Source organism: Mandrillus leucophaeus, unplaced genomic scaffold (assembly GCF_000951045.1).
Source record: "Mandrillus leucophaeus isolate KB7577 unplaced genomic scaffold, Mleu.le_1.0 Scaffold141, whole genome shotgun sequence".
Lineage (NCBI taxonomy): Eukaryota > Metazoa > Chordata > Mammalia > Primates > Cercopithecidae > Mandrillus > Mandrillus leucophaeus.
In genome coordinates this window covers 2,778,427-2,798,674 of record NW_012101377.1, presented here as the reverse complement: position 1 = coordinate 2,798,674, position 20,248 = coordinate 2,778,427, and the positions used below count along the sequence as shown (strand labels likewise).

At 52.7% G+C, this 20,248-nt stretch overlaps 2 protein-coding genes across 4 annotated transcripts in view; one reads left to right on the top strand and one right to left on the bottom strand.

Annotated features, from left to right (window-relative positions):
- The window catches only part of YARS (tyrosyl-tRNA synthetase), a 77,896-nt gene extending 70,121 nt beyond the window's left edge, over nt 1–7,775 (top strand). Inside the window, exons 9-13 of the mRNA XM_011974074.1 lie at nt 985–1,120; nt 2,381–2,478; nt 3,357–3,550; nt 4,118–4,259; nt 6,928–7,775. Coding sequence (XP_011829464.1) covers nt 985–1,120; nt 2,381–2,478; nt 3,357–3,550; nt 4,118–4,259; nt 6,928–7,038 — 681 coding nt within the window. The 3' untranslated portion in view covers nt 7,039–7,775. The remainder of the gene's footprint in view (nt 1–984; nt 1,121–2,380; nt 2,479–3,356; nt 3,551–4,117; nt 4,260–6,927) is intronic.
- Nucleotides 7,776–8,043: 268 nt separating this feature from the next.
- KIAA1522 (KIAA1522 ortholog) overlaps nt 8,044–20,248 on the bottom strand; it is a 22,437-nt gene continuing 10,232 nt past the window's right edge. The window contains exons 1-7 of one of the 3 annotated variants that reach the window (XM_011974070.1): nt 16,932–17,120; nt 14,806–14,976; nt 14,646–14,701; nt 13,966–14,089; nt 13,272–13,385; nt 10,620–13,181; nt 8,044–10,177 (exon numbers count right to left, since the gene is read on the bottom strand). In XM_011974070.1, coding sequence (XP_011829460.1) covers nt 10,155–10,177; nt 10,620–13,181; nt 13,272–13,385; nt 13,966–14,089; nt 14,646–14,701; nt 14,806–14,976; nt 16,932–16,986 — 3,105 coding nt within the window. In that variant the 5' untranslated portion in view covers nt 16,987–17,120 and the 3' untranslated portion in view covers nt 8,044–10,154. Of the gene's footprint in view, nt 10,178–10,619; nt 13,182–13,271; nt 13,386–13,965; nt 14,090–14,645; nt 14,702–14,805; nt 14,977–16,931; nt 17,121–20,248 lie in introns of those variants that run through there. The other 2 variants (XM_011974068.1, XM_011974071.1) reach the window with 2 other exon arrangements.

Sequence of the window (20,248 nt, the reverse complement as noted above, 5' to 3'; positions counted from 1 at the left end):
GACCAGTCTGGGCAACACGGTGAAACCCTGTCTGTACTAAAATACAAAAAATTAGCTGGGCATGGCTCCATGCGACTGTAGTCCCAGCTACTCAGGAGGCTGAGGCAGGAGAATCGCTTGAACCCGGGAGGCGGAGGTTGCAGTGAGCTGAAATTGCACCACTGCACCCCAGCCTGGGCAACGGAGCAAGACTCAAAAAAAGGGCAGTCACAGGACACAAAGAACAAAATGGAATTACTGAACTATCACCATGTACCAGCAGTGTTATCATTTTCACCCACATTCAGTGATTTAACCCTCATCCCCATCCTGTGAGATATAGCTATTATTAGCCTCACTTTATAAGTAACAAAGCCAACACTGGCCAAGTGCATTGGCTCGTGCCTGTAATCCCAGCACTTTGGGAGGCAGAGGCAGGCAGATTGCCTGAACCCAGGAGTTCAAGATCAGCCTGGGTAACATAGCGAGATCCTGTCTCTACAAAAAGAAAAGAAAAGAAAAGAATCAGCCAAAGCTTAGAGGGGTTATGTGCCTAGTTTGGAGTCACACACAGCTAGCTGGGAATCTAATCTGGGTCTGTCGAACTCCAAAGCCCTTGCTCTTTCTTCTTACTCAGCTCTCTCCCTCAGGTTATCTTTAGGCCTTGGATTACCTATGTGAATGTTTCTATGCTTGTAAATACCACTTGGTCTGTGACCCTACTCTAAGCATAAATGGAGGGACTAGAAGAATTAGACTAACAAATACATTCAGCTCCTAAACACCCTCAAGTTAGTATAGATTTCAGAATCAAAAGACTTGGATTTCGGACACGTTAGTCTTTCTGAATGTGTTTTCCCTTCTCTCTTCTACCTGCCTCACAAGATTATCACAAGGATCAAATAAGACTGTTGGGAAAAACTCCCTTGATCCTACTTTCTTGGATTCAGGTGTCCTGTGCCCTGTTCTAGACCTTATCTCACTAGGTCTTGTTTGATTCTGCAGGTTGTACATCCTGGAGACCTAAAGAATTCTGTTGAAGTCGCGCTGAACAAGTTGCTGGATCCAATCCGGGAAAAATTTAATACCCCTGCCCTGAAGAAACTGGCCAGTGCTGCCTACCCAGATCCCTCGAAGCAGAGTAAGGCCAGCCGGAAAGGGGCCGATGTCATCAGGAGAGGGAGCTTGTCAATGAGCCTTGGAAAAATGCCTGTCTTCAGTTGAGGGCACAACAACCCAGGGGGTCTGAGTGCAGGAATGTCACGTCCTACTGGCTCCTAGAATGGAACTTGAGTCATTTTGATTTGGGTTTGGTGAACACCAGGAAGTGATCACATCCTTTTGTACCAGCATTGCTGAGAGCTGCTGGTGTAAGATATATACTTTGGTTCTTCTAGTCTGTTTGCTAAATCTGCCTCTTCATTAAAGATAGTGACTGGGGCCAGACACAGTTGCTTACACCTGTAATCTTAACACTTTGGAAGGCTGAGGCAGGTGGATCACTTGAGCCCAAAAGTTAGAGATCAAAACCCAGTCTCTACCCGCCCCCCCCAAAAAAAAAAAATTAGCCGGGCATAGTAGCACATGCCTGTAGTCCCAGCTACTTGGGAGGCTGAGGTGAGAGGATCACCTGAGCATGGGGAAGTTGACACTGCAGTGAACCATGATTGCACCACTGCACTCCAGCCTGGGCAACAGAGTGAGACTCTATGTCTCAAAAAAGGAAAAATGATAGAAATTAGGTTAGACCTATTATACCCAACTGGTATATAGACAGTCTCTTATACAGCTGTTGGGCAGAGCCTGCAGAGCTTAGAGAAGCTTATCTTTAGATTCTCCCAGTTTCCTTCTATGTGCATAGGCCTAGCTCTTAGTTGGCCATCCACTTATGCAAAATGCTGAGATAACTGTCATTGATAGCTTTGTGCGACCCTTCTAGAAAAAAACTAAGTAACTGAGTAAAATTTTTTTTTTTTTTTTTTTTTTTAATTTTTCAAAAAGAGACGGTCTGGCTCTGTTGCCCAGGCTGATCTTTAACTCCTGGGCTTAAGCAATCCTCCCGCCTTGGCCTCCCAAAGTGCTAGAATTACAAGTGTGAGCCACCACACCTGGCCAAGACTCAGCAAATTCTATATAGAATGCATGAATGGAAATACCTAAAGGAGGCAAAGTTACTACTGCTCCCTCCCCTCTAGTCTAATAATTGAGGGAGAGAACAGATGAAAATCAGGTTTGTCATGTCTGAAAGGTTGCCAACCCAGTATTAAAGAAGTTATAACTCAGTAGACTCTGGGGATTCTTTGCTAAATCTTACCTAATATCAGTGTCTTCACGTGGTGTGATCAGCAGCTGATCTGCCACAGGGAAGAATTCTACCTCATGGGGTTCTTCTCATTCCTAGAGCCAATGGCCAAAGGCCCTGCCAAGAATTCAGAACCAGAGGAGATTATCCCATCCCGGCTGGATATCCGTGTGGGGAAAATCATCACTGTGGAGAAGGTACTCATTTTTCACCACATCTCAGAGAGGCAGATGGGGTCAGGTTTGTCTGTTTCCATCCGGAGGAAACGTGGCCTGGAGATGGGAAGTAACATCCTGAGGTCATATTGCAAGTCAGAGTGCAGGTGTCTAATTCCAGGCATCAGGCTTTCTGTTGCGATTGTCGCCTGTGGACATTACGCAACCAAACACAGCCAGGAACTCGGCATGGGGGACGGATGTTAGTCAGAGGGAACTTGTTTATCTGTTAAATCTGGTCTGATGGACTCATCTGATCCCCATCAGCTTGTCTGGACTAGCTACAGGCCTCATCTTGGATGAGCCACTTTGCCCGCTTCAGAAAGTGGTAGAGGGAAGACGACTTCCTTTTTCCCAGAGACAGAAGGTTATGCACCCAGTGGCCTGGGACCATTGTTCTGGGCTTTTTTTCCCTTCAGCATTGATTTGCTTCTCACTGTGTACCTCAACCACCAAAACCACCCTGAGATCAATTCTGGTGCTCCTGCATCAGATGGCAAGGCCAGCAATTGTCCCCCTCCCATCTCCCAGCCCACCTAGGACCTGTCTGGTGCAGCACGTGCACCATAATGGTAGCCATCTAGACAGTCTGGGTCGTTTAATCTCTATTAGAGATCCTTCCACCTCTTAACACGAGCATCTAGGTCCATTTTACTCAAATCTGGCCTCAGTTGAGAGCAGAATATACCTTCAGAGCCCATTCTCCTGTCTGCTGTCTGGGACCCAGAAAGAAAGTTAGCTCTAGGGGGTCCTTCCAGGGCCTCTGTAAGGAGTGGGTGCTCTTTTCTGGAATCCAAGAGTTCACCAGGCTGCTTTTCTAATGGATAATGATGCTCTTCCTCCTGACGTCTCCCTGGCAGCACCCAGATGCAGACAGCCTATATGTGGAGAAGATTGACGTGGGGGAAGCTGAACCACGGACTGTGGTGAGCGGCCTGGTACAGTTCGTGCCCAAAGAGGAACTGCAGGACAGGCTGGTAGTGGTGCTCTGCAACCTGAAACCCCAGAAGATGAGAGGAGTCGAGTCCCAAGGCATGCTTCTGTGTGCTTCTATGTGAGTGAGGACTTGGGGTGGGGCACAGGACCTGGGGAGGCCAGGAAGAGTGGGAAATCAGCCCATATGAAGTCCTTCCACACACCAGGTGGAAGCTGTGAGAACACGTGCCTCTTCCTCGCTGATGCCAAAAGTTGATGCATGAAGGACTTACTGTACAAGTACTGTGAATGAAGCATTTTACCTACAGTTAATTTTGTTAAAATAGAAATGGAGGGCTCAAACCAGTACATGTCCAAGTCTTACTGCTAGTAAGGAGTGGTGCAGGGATTCAAATCCCAGTTTTGATGTCTATAAAGTCCTTGCTATGTTATTTTATACTTCCTCCCCTAGAAACACAGATTTTGGTATCTCTCCTGACACACAATTTTGGTATAGCCTGGGTTAATCTAACCCTGGTGATGTGCAGAGATGTAGCAAGATAAGAGGACCTCCTGGGGCTCTGGTACTGAGGATGCCCTAAATCCCATCAGGGCCCCTGTGTAAAGGCCCAGATTGCTTTGGCCTCCACAGTCACTGGAACCCATCCATAACCTCACCCTTCCCTTGTCCTGTGTGTCTTCCCAGAGAAGGGATAAACCGCCAGGTTGAACCTCTGGACCCTCCGGTAGGCTCTGCTCCTGGTGAGCGCGTGTTTGTGAAGGGCTATGAAAAGGGCCAACCAGATGAGGAGCTCAAGCCCAAGAAGAAAGTCTTCGAGAAGTTGCAGGTAAAAAGCTGTAATTGTTCTCCTTCTTGGCTGGGCTGCCTGGACTGTGTCTCCAGACTGTCCTGTTACTGAAGCCATAGCTGCCCCTCTCTGTTGGGACTTCCTGCATTTGAGTCCCTCTCTTCCTCCTCCTTTCCAGATCTTTCTGAATTCAAGGTGCCTGAGGAGCATGGGGGTCTTAGGACCTTGCATTACATCTCCGACAGATCATTTGAGGCCCTGTGTGAGGGACTTCAGACATTTCTTCATTTGATCTTCAGTCTGTGATAGGAGATTATCCCCATTTTACCTGGCAGGTTACCTGACAAGGCCACATAGGGTCACCAGAAATAATGAGGGCAGGGCCAGGTGCGGTGGCTCACTCCTGTAATCCCAGCACGTTGGAAGGCCAAGGCAGGCAGATCACCTGAGGTCAGGAATTCAAGACCAGCCTGGCCAACGTGGTGAAACCCTATCTCTACTAAAAATACAAAAAATTAGCCGGGCATGGTGGTGGGTGCCTGTAATGCCAGCTACTCCGGAGGCCGAGGCAGGAGAATTGCTTGAACCTGGGAGGCAGAGGTTGCAGTGAGCCAAGATCGTGCCATTGCACTCCAGTCTGGGCAACAAGAGTGAAACTCCGTCTCAAAAAAAAAAAAAGAAAAGAAATGATAAGGCCAGGATCAAAACCTTCCCAGGGTCCCTCCTGCCCACCTTGAGTTTAGAGCACTCGTTGTCTCCTTGCTTTCTGGACAATGAAGATCTGGCCTTCCCCAGTGATCCTTGAATTTATTCATTCATTCATTTAACGAATGCTGAGTCCATAATGTAGGTGTCAGGCAGTATTCTGGGTGCTTGGCCTACCTCAATGAATAAAGCAGTAGGAGTTGACTCTCCTCATGGAACTAACACTTACGGGTGACTCTTTCTAGTTAATACCGTGTTTCTTCAGTGAGATAGGTAAGTGCTTCTGGAGGACACTGAGAGTCGTTTCTACTCTCCATCCTCTTGCATGAGACCATTTGCTTTGCCTACTCCCTCCTTTCCTGGTTTTCTAGGCTGACTTTGTGAATCTCTTTTTTCTGGCTATAAAATAAATTTTCATGGTAGAAAACATCTAAAATATAGGAGAAAAACAAACAGAAAAACCACAATATCCTAGTCCTGCCACCTAGAGATACTAAAGAATGTCATTAGTGATTATTTCCTTCTGGTCTTTTGCTATGCTTGGAGTGATAATACGTTTACAGTTTGTCATACTAAATGCTGTTTATTAATTAGAAACAGGGTCTCACTCTCACCCAAGCTGGATTACAGTGGTACCATCATAGCTCCCTGTAACCTCAAGCCTGTAAACCTCCTGGACTCAAGTGATTCTCCCACCTCAGCCTTGCAAAGCACTGGAATTATAGGCATGAGCTACTGTACCTGGCCATGATTTTTATTTTATTTTATTTTATTTTATTTTTTTATTTTTCCTAGATGGAGTCTTGCTTTGTCGCCCAGGCTGGAGTGCAGTGGCACAATCTCAGCTCACTGCAACCTCCGCCTCCCAGGTTCAAGCAATTCTCCTGCCTCAGCCTCCTAAGTAGCTGGGATTACAGGTGCCTGCCACCACATGCAGCTGATTTTTGTATTTTTAGTAGAGATGGGGTTTCACCATGTTGGCCAGGCTGGTTTCAAGCTCCTGACCTCGTGATCCACCCACCTGGGCCTCCCAAAGCGCTGGGATTACAGGCATGAGCCACTGCGCCGAGCCTCCTGGCCATGATTTCTTTCACGCCTCTAATCCTAGCACTTTGGGAGGCTGAGGAAGGCAGATCGCCTGAGGGCGGGAGTTCGAGACCAACCTGACCAACATGGAGAAACCCCGTCTCTACTAAAAATACAAAATTAGCCAGGCATGGTGGCATATGCCTGTAATCCCAGCTACTTAGGAGGCTTAGGCAGGAGAATCGCTTGAACCTGGGAAGTAGAGGCTGTGGTGAGCCGAGATCACGCTATTGCACTCCAGCCTGGGCAATAGGAGCAAAACTCCATCTCAAAAAAAAAAAAAAAAAAAATCGAGGGGTTGCACTGTATAGTATTCTACCATAATTATCAAAATCTAAACTCTTACTAGACATTGAGGTTGTTGTTTTTCACTGTTAGAATGATGTGACTGTGACAGATGTCTTGGTGCATAGGCCTTTGCACTTAGGTTTATTTTCTTAAACTAACTCCCTAAAATGAACTTACTTGAGTCAAAAGATGAATGTGAAAGCTTTTGACAAACATCTCTTAGAAAAGCTGAGCCAGCTTACCCTACTGGTATATAAGAGAGTTTTCAGGCTGGGCGTGGTGGCTTACGCCTGTAATCCCAGCACTTTGGGAGGCCAAGGCAGGTGGATCACCTGAGGTCGGGAGTTCAAGACCAGCCTGACCAACATGGAGAAACCCCATGTCTAGTAAAAATACAAAATTAGCTGGGTGTGGTGGTGCCTGCCTGTAGTGCCAGCTACTCAGGAGGTTGAGGCAGGAGAATCACTTGAACCTGGGAGGCAGAGGTTGTGGTGAGCCGAGATCACGCCATTGCACTCCAGCCTGGGCAACAAGAGCAAAACTCTGCCTCAAAAAAAAAAAAAAAAAAAAAGGGTTTTCTTGCAGTCCCACCACCATCATTAAAATCATTTTTATCTATCTTGTCCAGGCTGACTGTAAAATTTCTGAGGAGTGCATCGCACAGTGGAAGCAAACCAACTTCATGACCAAGCTGGGGTCCATTTCCTGTAAATCGCTGAAAGGGGGGAACATTAGCTAGCCAGCCCAGCATCTTCCTCCCTTCTTCCACCACCGTGTCACCTGCTCTCTGCAGTCTGCTCCATCCATCACCCATCTGCCCATCTCTCAGGACATGGAAGCAGCGGGTTTGGACTCTTTATTCGGTGCAGAAATCAGCAATGGGCAGCTCACCCTCCCCGGAACCCAGGATCATCCTGTCTGGCTGCAGTGAGAGACCGACCCCTAACAAGGGCTGGGCCGCAGCAGGGAGTCCAGCCCTACCTTCTTCCCTTGGCAGCTGGAGAAATCTGGTTTCAGTATAACTCATTTAAAAATTTATGCCACAGTCCTTGTAATTGGAAAAATACTGGTGCCCAGGTTTTCTTGGAGTTATCCCAGCAGCTGCGCCTCTAGCTGGGATCCAGTACCTGGACTGGGCTAATTACAGCTTCTCCCCAACAGGAAACTGTGGGATTTGAAAAGGAAAGGGAAGGGAAAACAGAGAACCTAGTGGTCTACCAAGTGGTTGGCAGCTTTCCCAACGTCTGCTTACACTGAGGCTTGGCACTGGGGGGCAGGGCCTGCCCCAGGGCTCTTGGAATTTCCCTTGATCCAGCTAGCCTGGGACATTCCCTAAACCAGCTGCATGTTAGCATCAGGCGGAATGAATGGCAGGGAGTGATTCTGTCTTCAGAGAGGGTGGGGTACTTCTCCATAAGGCATCTCGGTTCAATCCCCATCGTTGTCATAAATTCAAATAAAATGTCTGAACAAGGGTGTCTGGATGTAAGCTGTACCATCTCAGGAGAGAACACAAGTGTGAGGCAGCTGATGGCCCCTCGCCTGGTCTGGGGTTCCTTTACCCTGTAATGGGGGGGTGGGGGGTATAAGATGGACAAAACACCTTGACAGTCCCTTTGGCAGTACTAGGCGGAAGAGGCCCATACTTGGGTCCGATGTGTGCAGCAGGCAAAACATTTTCCCTTCTAAATGTGGGCCCAGGCCACTGCCCTGTCCCCCCCGCATTAAGAAGCAATAGGCACAGCCAAGTTTCAATCATTTAATTAACCCCTTTAAATGAAACACAGTTTTTTTCATGTGTCTCACTCAGGCTTCAGGGCAGAGGGAATGGATTTTTTGTTCAGACATATCAAAGACTCAAAAATTTAAAGAAATATATATATGTATATATATACTTCTAACATTTTATGGAAATTAAAAATCAGAGGCTTTTGGTCTCTCCATTTGCTCTAGGTCAAGCTCATTTACCTCAGAGGACAAAGAAGGGTTGCCTCTTCTAGACCCTCCCTTCTCCTTGTGTCCTCTGTCCCACCCAGCAGGGAAACAAGCTCAGAAGATCTAACAGGATGAAGAGTTCCAGTAACGTTGGAGGAGGCAGAGGGAAAGAGAAGTCAGGCTCCCTCCCACCTCCAGCCATTCCCAGGTTGCTGCTGCCAGGGCCTGGTTTCATGCAGCTTTGACCCAGTCCTGGATCCTAGGGGGTGGGGTAGATCAGGAGCTCTGAGCAGAACAGTGCTCACCGATTATCCTCTTTACTAACTCAGTGGGCAGGTGCAGCGTACACCCAGCAGCACTCTCCACTGCCCACAGGCAAGGGAAGAATATTGATTGACTAGCTACGAGGAGAAGATGGTAGTGACCAGCGGAAAACACCCTGGAGAGGGCCAGAGGAGAACCTGGCTCTCACCACATCCCCTCTGTTCCCAGCCTTGGTGAGGGGGCGGAGAGGTCATGTCAACCTCTCTCTTTAGTGGTGAAGCTAAAAGCAAGGTTCCTTGCCAGACTCAAGCCCAAGTCACTGTTGAGGAAAGAGGATCAAGAAGGAAGGGGTGGCCCTGGGGGGCAGCCACGCTGCTGTGGACCCACAGGGGCCAGTGGGGAAGCCAGCTTGCCTAGACAGGTGGCACAGGCTGAAAATAGAAAGGTTAACATTCCTGGAGGAGAGTGCAGTAAGAAAGGCTGATACCTAGGGGACCACGACCCAGCCTGCCCTAGGAGCACTGGATGTCCCTCACTGACTAGGGAAGACTTGAGTATGCACCTGTGGCTTCCCATCCTTGTCACTCGGCATTAGCTCCTCCCAGTGGAACCACCTGTGCTGAAAAGCAGCTGCAGAAAGGACATCCACCGACACGAGGAGAGAGAAAGGTCAGAGAATGAAGTGTGGAGGGCCAGGCCTGGGCCTACTGCTCAAGGAAGCTCTCCCCTTCCAGATGCTCCCTTCCATCCACCTCCTCGGTGCTTGCTCAGCCCAAAGGCTCCTGCCTCTGAAGTGCTGGGTGCCCACCCACCCCAGTGTGGTCAAGGAGGCAAGGGGCAGGTGCTTGACACTGCCAAGTGCCCCGAGATGACTCTACTGCTCTTCTGCTCACCCATCTCTTTGGGCCCTGGCAGTCTCCTACTTGTCCCCAGCATGGAGCACCTGGCAGAACTGGAAGGCAGGAGGGTGGTTGGTGAGTTGAGGCACAGGAAGGCTAATCCTCTCTGCACCTTTTGTGCTTTGGAATTCCACAGCCCCACCCCTGCCCCCAGCCTAGAGAAGCCTGTGGGAACAAAATGACTTGGCCACCTCCAGGAACCAAGCAAGAGAAGGAGTAAACTGGATTGGGCAGGAGGGCACAGACTGGTCTCAAGCTATGGGCTGGCTGCTGGGGATGGATTCTGCTGCCATGTAAACAGGCCCTTGGAATGCAACTTCCTGGGCCCTGGAGGATGGCCATGCAGCCACTTTTCAAAAGTGCTTTGATTCTGGACTATAGTATGTGCATGGTTTGGACATGAAAAAAAAATGAAACTCAGATGAGGTGTCCTGCTCCCAACTCTGCGGCCTCAGGGCCAGCAGGGGGCGCAGCCACCCTCTCCCGCCAGCTACCTCCTTCAAGATGAGGCTAAGGCCAAGACTGAAGCGGCAACTGCCGGAGGTGACCCCATTCGGGAAAAGGCATGAGCGCGGGATGGTTCGGAGGACAGGAGCAACACCAGGCTTGCATAAATATCGAAGGCCGTGGAGGTTAAGGCTGCAGGCGCCCTCTCTATTAGGTTGTGTCTGCTGTATCCTCTCGTCCTTGGAGCTGCTCGGGTCCCTGAGATTGTGTTTCTGGGATGGGTCAGCAGTGCCAGTGAGGTGCCTGGTGGTCAGGCCAGCTCTTTCTGTAAGTCTGGGGGAGAAAAAGAAGGGACACTTAGCAAGGGGCCTTCTGGCTTAGTTCTGGCACTAAGAGCCCAACAAGGCATACCCTCACCTAACCTTGTTACCCCTTTTACTATGCCTGCAGCACTGGGCTGGACACCCTACAAATGTTCAGACACTATAATATAGGTGTCACTGCCCCACACTTTACAATGTAGCTAGGAAGGGCAGGGAAAGATACAAAATTAGCCAGGAATTTGACTATTGAACCTTGGAATTCAGAAACAGTAGGCCTGACACTCACACCATTCTCCTCCTCTGGGGCCCAGCAAGGGTGATAGCTGGCCCTTCCCAGGCATTCTCAGACCATAAAAGTTAAAGATCCAAGAGCAAATACCCCATGACGGGACTTCAGATTCCCACTTCCCATCATCAGCAATGGGACCCCACCCTAGCACTGCCCACTGTACCTGAGCCCGGGAGGCCCATCTTCTCCTCTGGACCCACCAGCTGCACGACACCTCCATTCTCCGCCAGCTCCCTCTTAGTCCTGTCCTGGGTGTGAGGGAGCCCATTGGTGGGAGGAGCAGTAAGGGGTTCAGCTCGAGGGTAACTGGGGGAGGCGGATGGGGGGACTCCCACAGATGGCTTGCGGGCCACAGGCGGGGGAGCCTTAGGTGACTTCTTTGGGGCCTGGGGTGGCCGCTGCTCTGAGATGCTCCGGAGTTCTGCCACCAGATTCCGCTGGAGGTCAGCCTGGGTCTCAGGGGACATGGGCCGCTCCAGCTGCAGCTTCCTAGTGCCCTTGGAGAAGATGAAGCTGGCCGTCGAGGCAGGGGACTGGGGAGGCCGTGGTTCTGCCTCAGGCGGTCCGTTGGGCTGGGCACTTGAGAGGCCTTCGTTGGCGGCCAGGCTGCAGGCCTTGAGTCGGACGGCAGCATGGAGCCCTGCGGAGGGGGCAGGCACTGGGCTGGCCCGCCCTGACAGGGCCCTTCGTAGTGGTTTCTGGGGGGCCAATGGCCCCAGTGCTGGGGTGGAAGCCCCTGCTGGAGCACCCACAGAGCGCAACCGCACCATCTGCAGGAGCGAAGGCGTGACCAGGGGTGCACCTACGTCCTCCCTGGGAGGCCCACCGCCCTTGCTGCAGCCCACCGGTTCCTTCTGAGGGAGCCTGGCCACATGCCCTGGGGCAGAACTAGCAGGAGCTGGGGCTGGCAGAGCTGGAGGAGGGTCTGGGCTACCCTGGGGCTGACTCTGCGAAGCAGTAGCTGAGGAGGACGAAGCAGCCGGGGAGCTGACAAGCTCTGGGGAGCCTGAAAGGCCTGCAGGCTCAGGGCTGGCCACAGAGAAAAAGGCCTCCTCAGGTGGGGGGAAGTCAGCCATGGACAGGTCCTGCTCCTCAGGGGCAGGGGGTGGGGGTGGGGGCCAGTTGGGATCTTGGAGGGGCTCCTCAGCAGTCTCTGGGGCAGATGGTGCCTCCACAACCACCTCTGGCTTCTTAGTGGGTGGTGGGGGTGGATGATAAGATGGGGGTGGGGATGGTGGGGGTGACTGGTCTTTGGAGATGACAGGAGACTCCTGCAGTGGGGTCAAGGTTGTCTGGGAAGTGGGAGGGGACTGGGGACTGGCATCAGTGGTAGAAACAGGCCCAGGAACCATAGCAGGGGCGGCTGGAGCAGAGGCAGCTGGGTTAGGGCTCTTGGGCTTGGAGGGAGGTGGAGAGAAGGGGGCAGGCACCTTGGGGTGAGGAGGTATGACAAACCTGTCACCCAGGGGGGTCAACATCTGTGGCCCAGAGCGGTCTGAGGGGGCTGGGTCAGAGGAAGAGGAACATAGAGATGTGAGGGAAGAGGAGACGGAGGCCCCAGGGGAGCGAAGGGACGTGACACGGTCTGGTTTAGGGGGCTGGGCCTTGCCTGGGGAAGCAGGGGGACCTGCCAGGACCTTGGGAGGGAGGGTGGGAGTACCACTTTGGCTCGAGTATCCACTGGAAGGTGAAAGCGTCCGTTCTGGGGAGCGTGGGGGGCGCCGGGAGCCACCCGGAGACAAGCCAGGTACCCAGTTGTTTGCTGGGTTGGGTGGACAGGGTGCTGCCCCCGCCCCTTCTGAGCCACCAGTGGTGGGTGGCCGAGGCGGCTGGGGCTGCTGCTTACGCTCAGGCTTAGGGGGCAACCCTAAGGGCCCATCAGGCACTGCTAAGCCCCGCTGATGGAGGGAGTGGGTCCGGCGGGGAGGGGGTGGAGGCCGCTTCAGCTTACGTAGGGACACACTCCGGCCAGACAACTGCCCACTGCTCCGAATGCTGAGTGTGTCTGAGGCCTCAGCGGTGCTGCCCCCACTGGGGGAGCCCCTCCCACTGCCTCCCTGGGGAGGGGGTGCCATGCTATTGCTAGCCATAGAGCCCTCCGGCTGGCCCTCAGAGCCACCCTTAGAGGAGAGGGTGGAACCGTCAGACACAATGGTGTCGGAGGATTGAGAGTGGCTCCAGGTGTCACTGGAGGAGGACGGGTGGCGGCTGCGGGGCTGTGGGCTGGAGACCGAGGAGAAGCGCCCCAGCGAGCGGACTGAGGCTGGGCTGGCCGAGTGCAGGCTGCAGCGGCTTAGTGTGCGCAGGCTGCAGCGGCCCAGGGCCACCACGTCCACTGTGGGCGGCAGCACAGCATGTGGAATCAACTTCGACAGGTAGGTGGCCTGGGGGGAGATGGACATGGCCGGGCTCAGGGACTCTGCAGGCCCTGCCCCTCCTGTCAATCCAGGCACTGCTAAGGACATGGGCCGGGTCAATGGTGGGGGCCGGGCACCCGTGGACCGGCCAACAAAGGTGTCATCCCGGTAGACACGGTCAATGTGGCGCTGCAGCATGGCCTCTGTCTCAGCACTAGCCTCCGCCTCTGCCTCCAGCGCCTGCAGGGACACCCGGGCCCCCATCCCTGAGGTGCCTCGGGGGCGGCCGTCCACTGTGGGGATGCGTACAGCATCCAGTGCACCAGGAGCCCGGGGCGTGCCTGGTGCCTCACGCTCATTCCGCAGGCCTGGAAGGGACAGGGAGGAGGTGGGGTCAGCAGAGAGGGATGACCAAGGCTCCCCACCCACCACCACTGCCCTCCTAAACCAGGCCTCACCGAGCTCCTTCTGCACATGCTGCGGGAGTCCTAGCACAGTGCTCCGCCGCTCCCGCCGACGCCGCCCTGACTTTCCAGATTTGGGAAATGAGTCATGGGGTCGGAAGGTGGAGCCTGGGGGCCGGTCGGGGGAGAAAAACTGTTACAGCAAAGGACTCAGGGCACATTCTGCAGGGCACTACTTTTGTAGTAAGAGCTCTGCGAGAAATGATTTCCGCAGTCCAGTAGGTATGGGCAAGGCTAGGTTAAACAAAGCTAGAGGCTTCTTTTCTGTAAGACGTCTGGAAGGCTACTAAGTCAACGATGGTAATTTCCCTTTAGTGATAGCTTATTATTTAGTAAACATATTATTATGTGTTAGTCAGCATGCTAAACATTTGGCATTCATTCCAATAAGGTACTTATCCTCATTTTTAGAGAGTATCAAACAGAAGTTCAGAGAGGTTAAGGGTTTTCCCAAGGTCACACAGCTGGCACGTAGTTACACCAGGCCTCCAACAGTTAAGATTTTCTAACTCTTAAACTGCTTTATAGTTAGTGTGTATCATGAATGTGCAAGAGGACACAGGGTACCGTGTTTCCCGAATTCATTGAATCAGAGAGCCTGGCGAAACACTGGATAAGGAGGAAAAGAAGCTACAGACGCTGGGACCCGGCGGTGCCCCCCGTCCCTCTCCCCTGCCCGTGAATCCACCTTTGCGCTGGATCATCTCCGAGCGGATGGAGAGCGCGTCCTCTGCTGTGGAGCTCTCAGCCACATAGGAGGTGGTCTGGCTGCAGAAGGAGATGTTGTCTTCATCCGGCCCCGTCCGCGAGGACTATCAGGGTAGAAGGAGATCAGGCCCTGATCTGGGTGGGGCTGCCTCCTCAAGGCTCCCCAGTGGAACGTTTTTTATTTTTGAGACGAATCTGTCGCCCAGGCTGGAGTGCAGTAGCGAAATCTTGGCTCACCGCAACCTCCGCCTCCTGAGTTCAAGCGATTATCCTGCCTCAGCCTCTCAAGCAGCTGGGATTATAGGTACTTCCCACCATACCTGGCTAGTTTTTGTATTTTTGGTAGAGACAGGGTTTCACCATTTTGGCCAGGCTGGTCTCCAACTCCTGACCTCAAGTGATCCACCCACCTTGGTGTCCCAAAGTGCTGGGGTTACAGGTGTGAGTCACCATGTCTAGCCTCTCACTTGAACTTTTGAGTCACATATCCCCTCCGGCATCACCTAGCACTGAGAAACCCTGGACTGGCCCTCAGGGGTCATTTAGTGTAGCCTTTTGTGATAGAGGAAAGAAACTGAGACCCAGAAATGTTCCAAGATATCCTTGCCAGGGGTCAAGCAGGTAGAGAAGAGTCAGGACTGAGTTGGAGACAGGGCTCACCTGGATACTCTGGGTGTCTCCATGGTCCCAGCCGCCCTTGTTCAGTTTCTGTTTCTCTGGAAGACACCAGAAGGGTTTGTTGAGTTAGGCCCCTGACCTTGAGAGCTGACAATGCAGCACTGGAGGGAGGAGAGAGGAGTGGAGTGGAGAGGAAGGTTACCTTGGTGTTGTAGGGAGCGGAGCCCCTCCTGGGCCTGAGTGTGCAGCTCTTCCAGGTGCGGGGGTCGCCCACTGGGGAAGAAGACATTGTCCTGGTGCTCATCCACTGCAGACCCTGGCCCCTGGCTGGGCCCTACACTTAGACGTTTGTCATTCTCAGCCTTGGCAGAGCCTAGTGGGAGGGAGCAGGAAGGGAAATGAGGCAAAGGCATCTGGGCCCTGCAGGTGCACAGGTACCATGGCAAGGGCACCCATGGTCCCCAGACTGCACACAGCCCTTGCATATACAAGCAATGCCCCCTTCCCCCAGTCTGGACACATAACCCACAGTTCTGCAGTAAACACTCAACACACACAGCCCCCATATACACAAACTACACCCAAGTGTACATAAATCTAAGTACCCATACCACACAAAGGGCCCCATATAAGGCACCACACACAGGGCACACAGGTACACAGGTCTACTGTGTATGTACACAGCACCCACAGACGTCGTTCATGTATATAAACAAAGGGCATCTGAGTATAAACACACGTAGGTACGCACACTGAGCACACCCAGCCCACACGTAAACACAACACCCACAGTCCCTGCTCTGTATATACACAAACAGTAACCAAGTATATACACGACTGTGTACTCACACATCACTCAGGGCCCCAAAAGACATCCCGAGTATACACATAGCCCATAGCAAATACATTGCTCTCGCCTCCATACCCAAAACCCCACTTCACAGGAAAACAAACCACCCTTTTCATGCCACCGCTTGACCCAGGTCCAGGAAGAAGACACCATGGGAAATCAGGAAGGAGAGCTGGCATGAGTTACAACCAGATTCCCAGAAAATCTGCATCCTGGGGGATGCAGACCAGGGAGATAAGTTCCTGGGTCCCCTACTCACCCATGTGTCTGCCCCTTAGTGGAAAGATGGGCAGGGGAGGGGAGAAGAAAGACCCAGGCCCCTCCACCCGCCCAAGGGAGCTCCAGTCTCTCTTGGGGAAATAGTCCCAGGTATCCCCCTCTCCTGGAGGCCCTGGCCCTGGCCCTGGCCCCTGCTGCAGAGGAGCCAGAGATCCATTACAAAGGATCCTGTTACAAGCCCCGCCTGTGGAGGGGCTGGCCATCTAATCCTGGGGATGGGGGGCTGTGTCAGCACTTTGCAGCCCCAGCCCCCCTTTAAATGAAACCCACAACATAAGCAAAAGCACTGGAAGGGTCATGTGACCTTGGTAGCACCTTATAAAGCGACAGGAACAAAACAAGCCCTTTAAAGGGCCATGCCCCAGGAGCAGGGTCCTCAGTTCAGAAACCTGCCTTTCCTCCTCCCTCTGCCCATTCGTCAACAGCCACAGCTCCTGCCCCAGGGAGTCTGCAGGAATCCCACAGGTCAGAGCTAGGAGGCCCCCAACAGATCTGACCAGAGCAGTGTCCTAGATCCCCAGATTTTGCCAGTGGGGAAGTGGTTCAAAGGGGCAAGGCCTTGCCTAAAGTCACCCAGCAATAGGAGTCAGACAGACCCTGGACTCTGCTCCAGGTTTCCAGAGGGGACTCATGGATCACACTCAGACTGGGGGCCCCCAACCCTCAAAAGTCCAATAAACTCTGATCCCTATGTCTTAATCCAGGACTGAAAGCCCAATTCCTAGGAGAAGGAAGGAGGAACAGGCCCCTCCCTCCAAAACTTCTCCATTCCCAGGCCTCTAAACAAGATTTCACTGAGCAGGCTCCCCAACTTGCAGTGGTACTACTCTCCTCTCTTCTGGGCTGTCCACGTCCCGTCCTCCCCGGCACACTAGAAAGGCTAGTACATCTTGACTGGGAGGCTGTACCCAGTAAAGTGTGGGTACCCCGGCAGGGAGGCAAGTCTCGCGGGAGGGCTGCAGGCTTCAAGGTCAGAGACACCTGGATCCATCCTCCCAAGCCACAAGCACGGCCCAGACAAAGGCAGCAACAAAGCGGCTGGACAAAAGCACAGCCGGACGGGAGATTCTGGCCTCATTATCAGCCCCCAGCCCCCACCCCATTACTCTTGCCCAGTCTTGATCCCCCATTCTACATAAGGGTCTGGCAAAGGGAGGCATCGAGCATCCCTCCCCTCCCCCCAAGCCACACCCACTCACCCTTCTTAAATAGCCCTAGGAGCGCCGGGAGGTGGCGGCCCACGAACACCACCATGACTGCGGGCACCACTCGCGATGTTCCCTATCCCACCCAGCGTCTCCAGAGCAGAGTGCGGGGCGTGCCTTCACTGTAACCCAGCACTATGGGGATGTGAGCCCTCCTGCCCAGCCGCAGAGCGCCGGCTCCAGGCAGAGGAGGGGGAGGGGCTGCTCTCCAGGTCCTCCTCCCACCTTCGCCACTGATCCCGCCCATCTGCCGACCCCGCCCCTCAAATGGGGTGCAGAGGCACAGAAAGGAAACTGCGGCCAGGAGTCCGTGGGTGTTCTGCTCCAGTAGAGTATGATTAGGAGGAAGGAAAATACTCAATCCAGTAGCGGATCACTCATCCTGCCCCCAAGTCCAGAGTTAAGGCAGGGGTCCCAGCTGCCAGATGGTAGGTGGAGGGGCCACCAGACTAGACTTGGCAGAGTGCCCACCTGTAAGCCTCCTGGCTGGCTAGAGTAATTCCCTGGGGAAAGAGCTCAGAGCCTGTAGCAGCCAGGCAGGAGCCCAGAGCTGCTAGTGGGATGGCAAGGCTGTGGGCAGAGGCCCCCAGAGGGGCAGGGGCCAGTCCCAGGACACAGTCCTGGGAAGCCAGGGAGATGCCCAGAGCAGAACCACAGTGGCTGGAGGTACAGCCCCTCATACATATGTTCAGCCCCACACTTTCCACAGCACTTTCTTCCTACTTTGGCAATGTGACATCAGAAGCCCAGAGAAACATAGTGAACTCTCCAAGATCACACTTAATCTTGCAGAGGCTCGACTTCAAAGCAGACCTCCTTCTCCCCTAGCCTGGAATTCTTCACATTGGCCCCACTCTGTCAGTGAATCTGTCCTGGATCACCAGGCAGGGAGAACAGAATTAGCCAAGAAACAGCCCATGAGTGAAGGCAGTAAAAAAGGAGGTGAGGTGGAGAAGTACTGGGAAGGAAGTCAGGTCCAGGTTCAAATCCAGCTCCATCACACAAGTCATGACCTCATATGAAAACAAGGCCAATAACTCCTCTTTTTAAGATTGCTGTGGCTCACGCCTGTAATCCCAGCACTTTGGGAGGCCAAGGCGGGCAGATCACTTGAGGTCAGGAGTTCGAGATCAGCCTGGCCAACATGGTGAAACCTTGTCTCTATTAAAATTAAAATTAAAAATTAGCTTGGTGTGGTGGTGCATGCCTGTAATCTCAGCTACTCCGGAGGCTGAGGCAGGAGAATCTCTTGAATCCGGGAGCCGGAAGTTGCAGTGAGCCAAGATCCCACCACTGCACACCAGCCTGAATGACAGAGCGAGACTCCATCTCAGAAAAAAAAAAAAAAAAAAAAGATGGTTGTATCCATTCATTTGATCAGCAAACATGTATTAACCTAGTACTAGGGACTATAGTTAATGGAGAAGAACTTTATCTTGCTCACCAGTTTATCCCCAGAGTCAAAATCAGTGCCTGGAACATGTTTTTTTGGTTGTTGTTGGTTTTTTTTTTTGAGACGGAGTCTTGCTCTGTCGCCCAGGCTGGAGTGCAGTGGCCGGATCTCAGCTCACCGCAAGCTCCGCCTCCCGGGTTTACGCCATTCTCCTGCCTCAGCCTCCCGAGTAGCTGGGACTACAGGCGCCCGCCACCTCTTCCGGCTAGTTCTTTGTATTTTTTAGTAGAGACGGGGTTTCACCGTGTTAGCCAGGATGGTCTTGATCTTCTGACCTTGCGATCCGCCCATCTCGGCCTCCCAAAGTGCTGGGATTACAGGCTTGAGCCACTGCGCCCGGCCATGGAACATGTTATGAGTTGACTTCAAAAAATATTTGATGAATACATGGATGAGGTAAACTAACAATGTAATTTTGGGAAGTGAAGACTCTAGAGCCGTGACAGGAAGGTTTGGTGGGGCCGGAGGGGAGAGTGGTTTAGTTAGGTTGTCAAGAAAAGTCCCTCTAAGAAAAGAATAGGCTGGGCACAGTGGCTCACACCTGTAATCCCAGCACTATGGGAGGCAGGAAGATGGCTTGTGATCAGGAATTCAGGATCAACCTGGGCAACAAGGCAAGATCCCATCTCTACAAAAAACTTTGAAAATTACCCAGGCATGGTGACACACACCTGGGGTCCCAGCTATTGTGAGGCTAAGACAGGAGGATTGCTTAAGCCTGGGAGGTTGAGGCTGCAGTGAGCCATGTTCCAGCCACTGCACTCCAGCCTTGGTGACAGGCATCTTTAAAAAATAAAATCAGGCCGGGCATGGTGGCTCACGCCTGTAATCCCAGCAGTTTGGGAGGCCGAGGCAGGCAGGTCACGAGGTCAGGAGGTCGAGACCATCCTGGCTAATATGGTGAAACCCTGTCTCTACTAAAATACAAAAATATTAGCCGGGCGTGGTGGTGGGCGCCTGTAGTCCCAGCTACTCAGGAGGCTGAGACAGGAGAATGGTGTGAACCCGGGAGGCGGAGCTTGCAGTGAGCTGAGATCGCACCACTGCACTCCATGGAGCCTGGGCGACAGAGCGAGGTTCCCTCTCAACAACAACAACAAAAAAAATAAAATTGGCCAGGCGCGGTGGCTCATGCCTGTAATCCCAGCACTGTGGGAGGCCGAGGCGGGCAGATCAACTGAGGTCAGGAGTTTGAGACCAGCCTGGCCAACACGGTGAAACCCTGTCTCTACTAAAAGGACAAAAAAATTAGCCGGGTGTGGTGGTACACACCTGTAATTCCAGCTACTCAGGAGGCTGAGGCAGGAGAATCACTTGAACCCAGGAGGCAGAGGTTGCAGTGAGCCGAGATCCCGCCACTGCACTACAGTCTGGGCAAGAGTGAGACTGTCTCAAAAATAAATAAATACAATAAAATAAACAGAAAAGGACATTGGAACTGAGACTTAAATACTGAGGAGTCAGTCAGGGCAGGTACCTGGGGGAGAGTCTTCTAGACAGGCTACAGCAAGTGGAAAGGCCTTGAGGCAGGAGTGGTGGGTTTCAGGGAAGACAGAGGCCAGTATGGCTGGAGGATTGAGCAATGGAAAGAATGGTAGGAGACAGAATCAGAGGAGAGCAGGTGCCAGGTCAGGCTAGGCCCCATAGACCTTGAGGGTTTCAGCTGGGTAGTGACACTTAAAAAATATTCCAGGCCAGGCGCAGCAGCTCAAGCCTGTAGTCCCAGCACTTTGGGAGGCCGAGACGGGTGGATCACGAGGTCGGGAGATCGAGACCATCCTGGCTAACACGGTGAAACCCCGTCTCTACTAAAAAAATACAAAAAACTAGCCGGGCGTGGTGGCAGGCACCTGTAGTC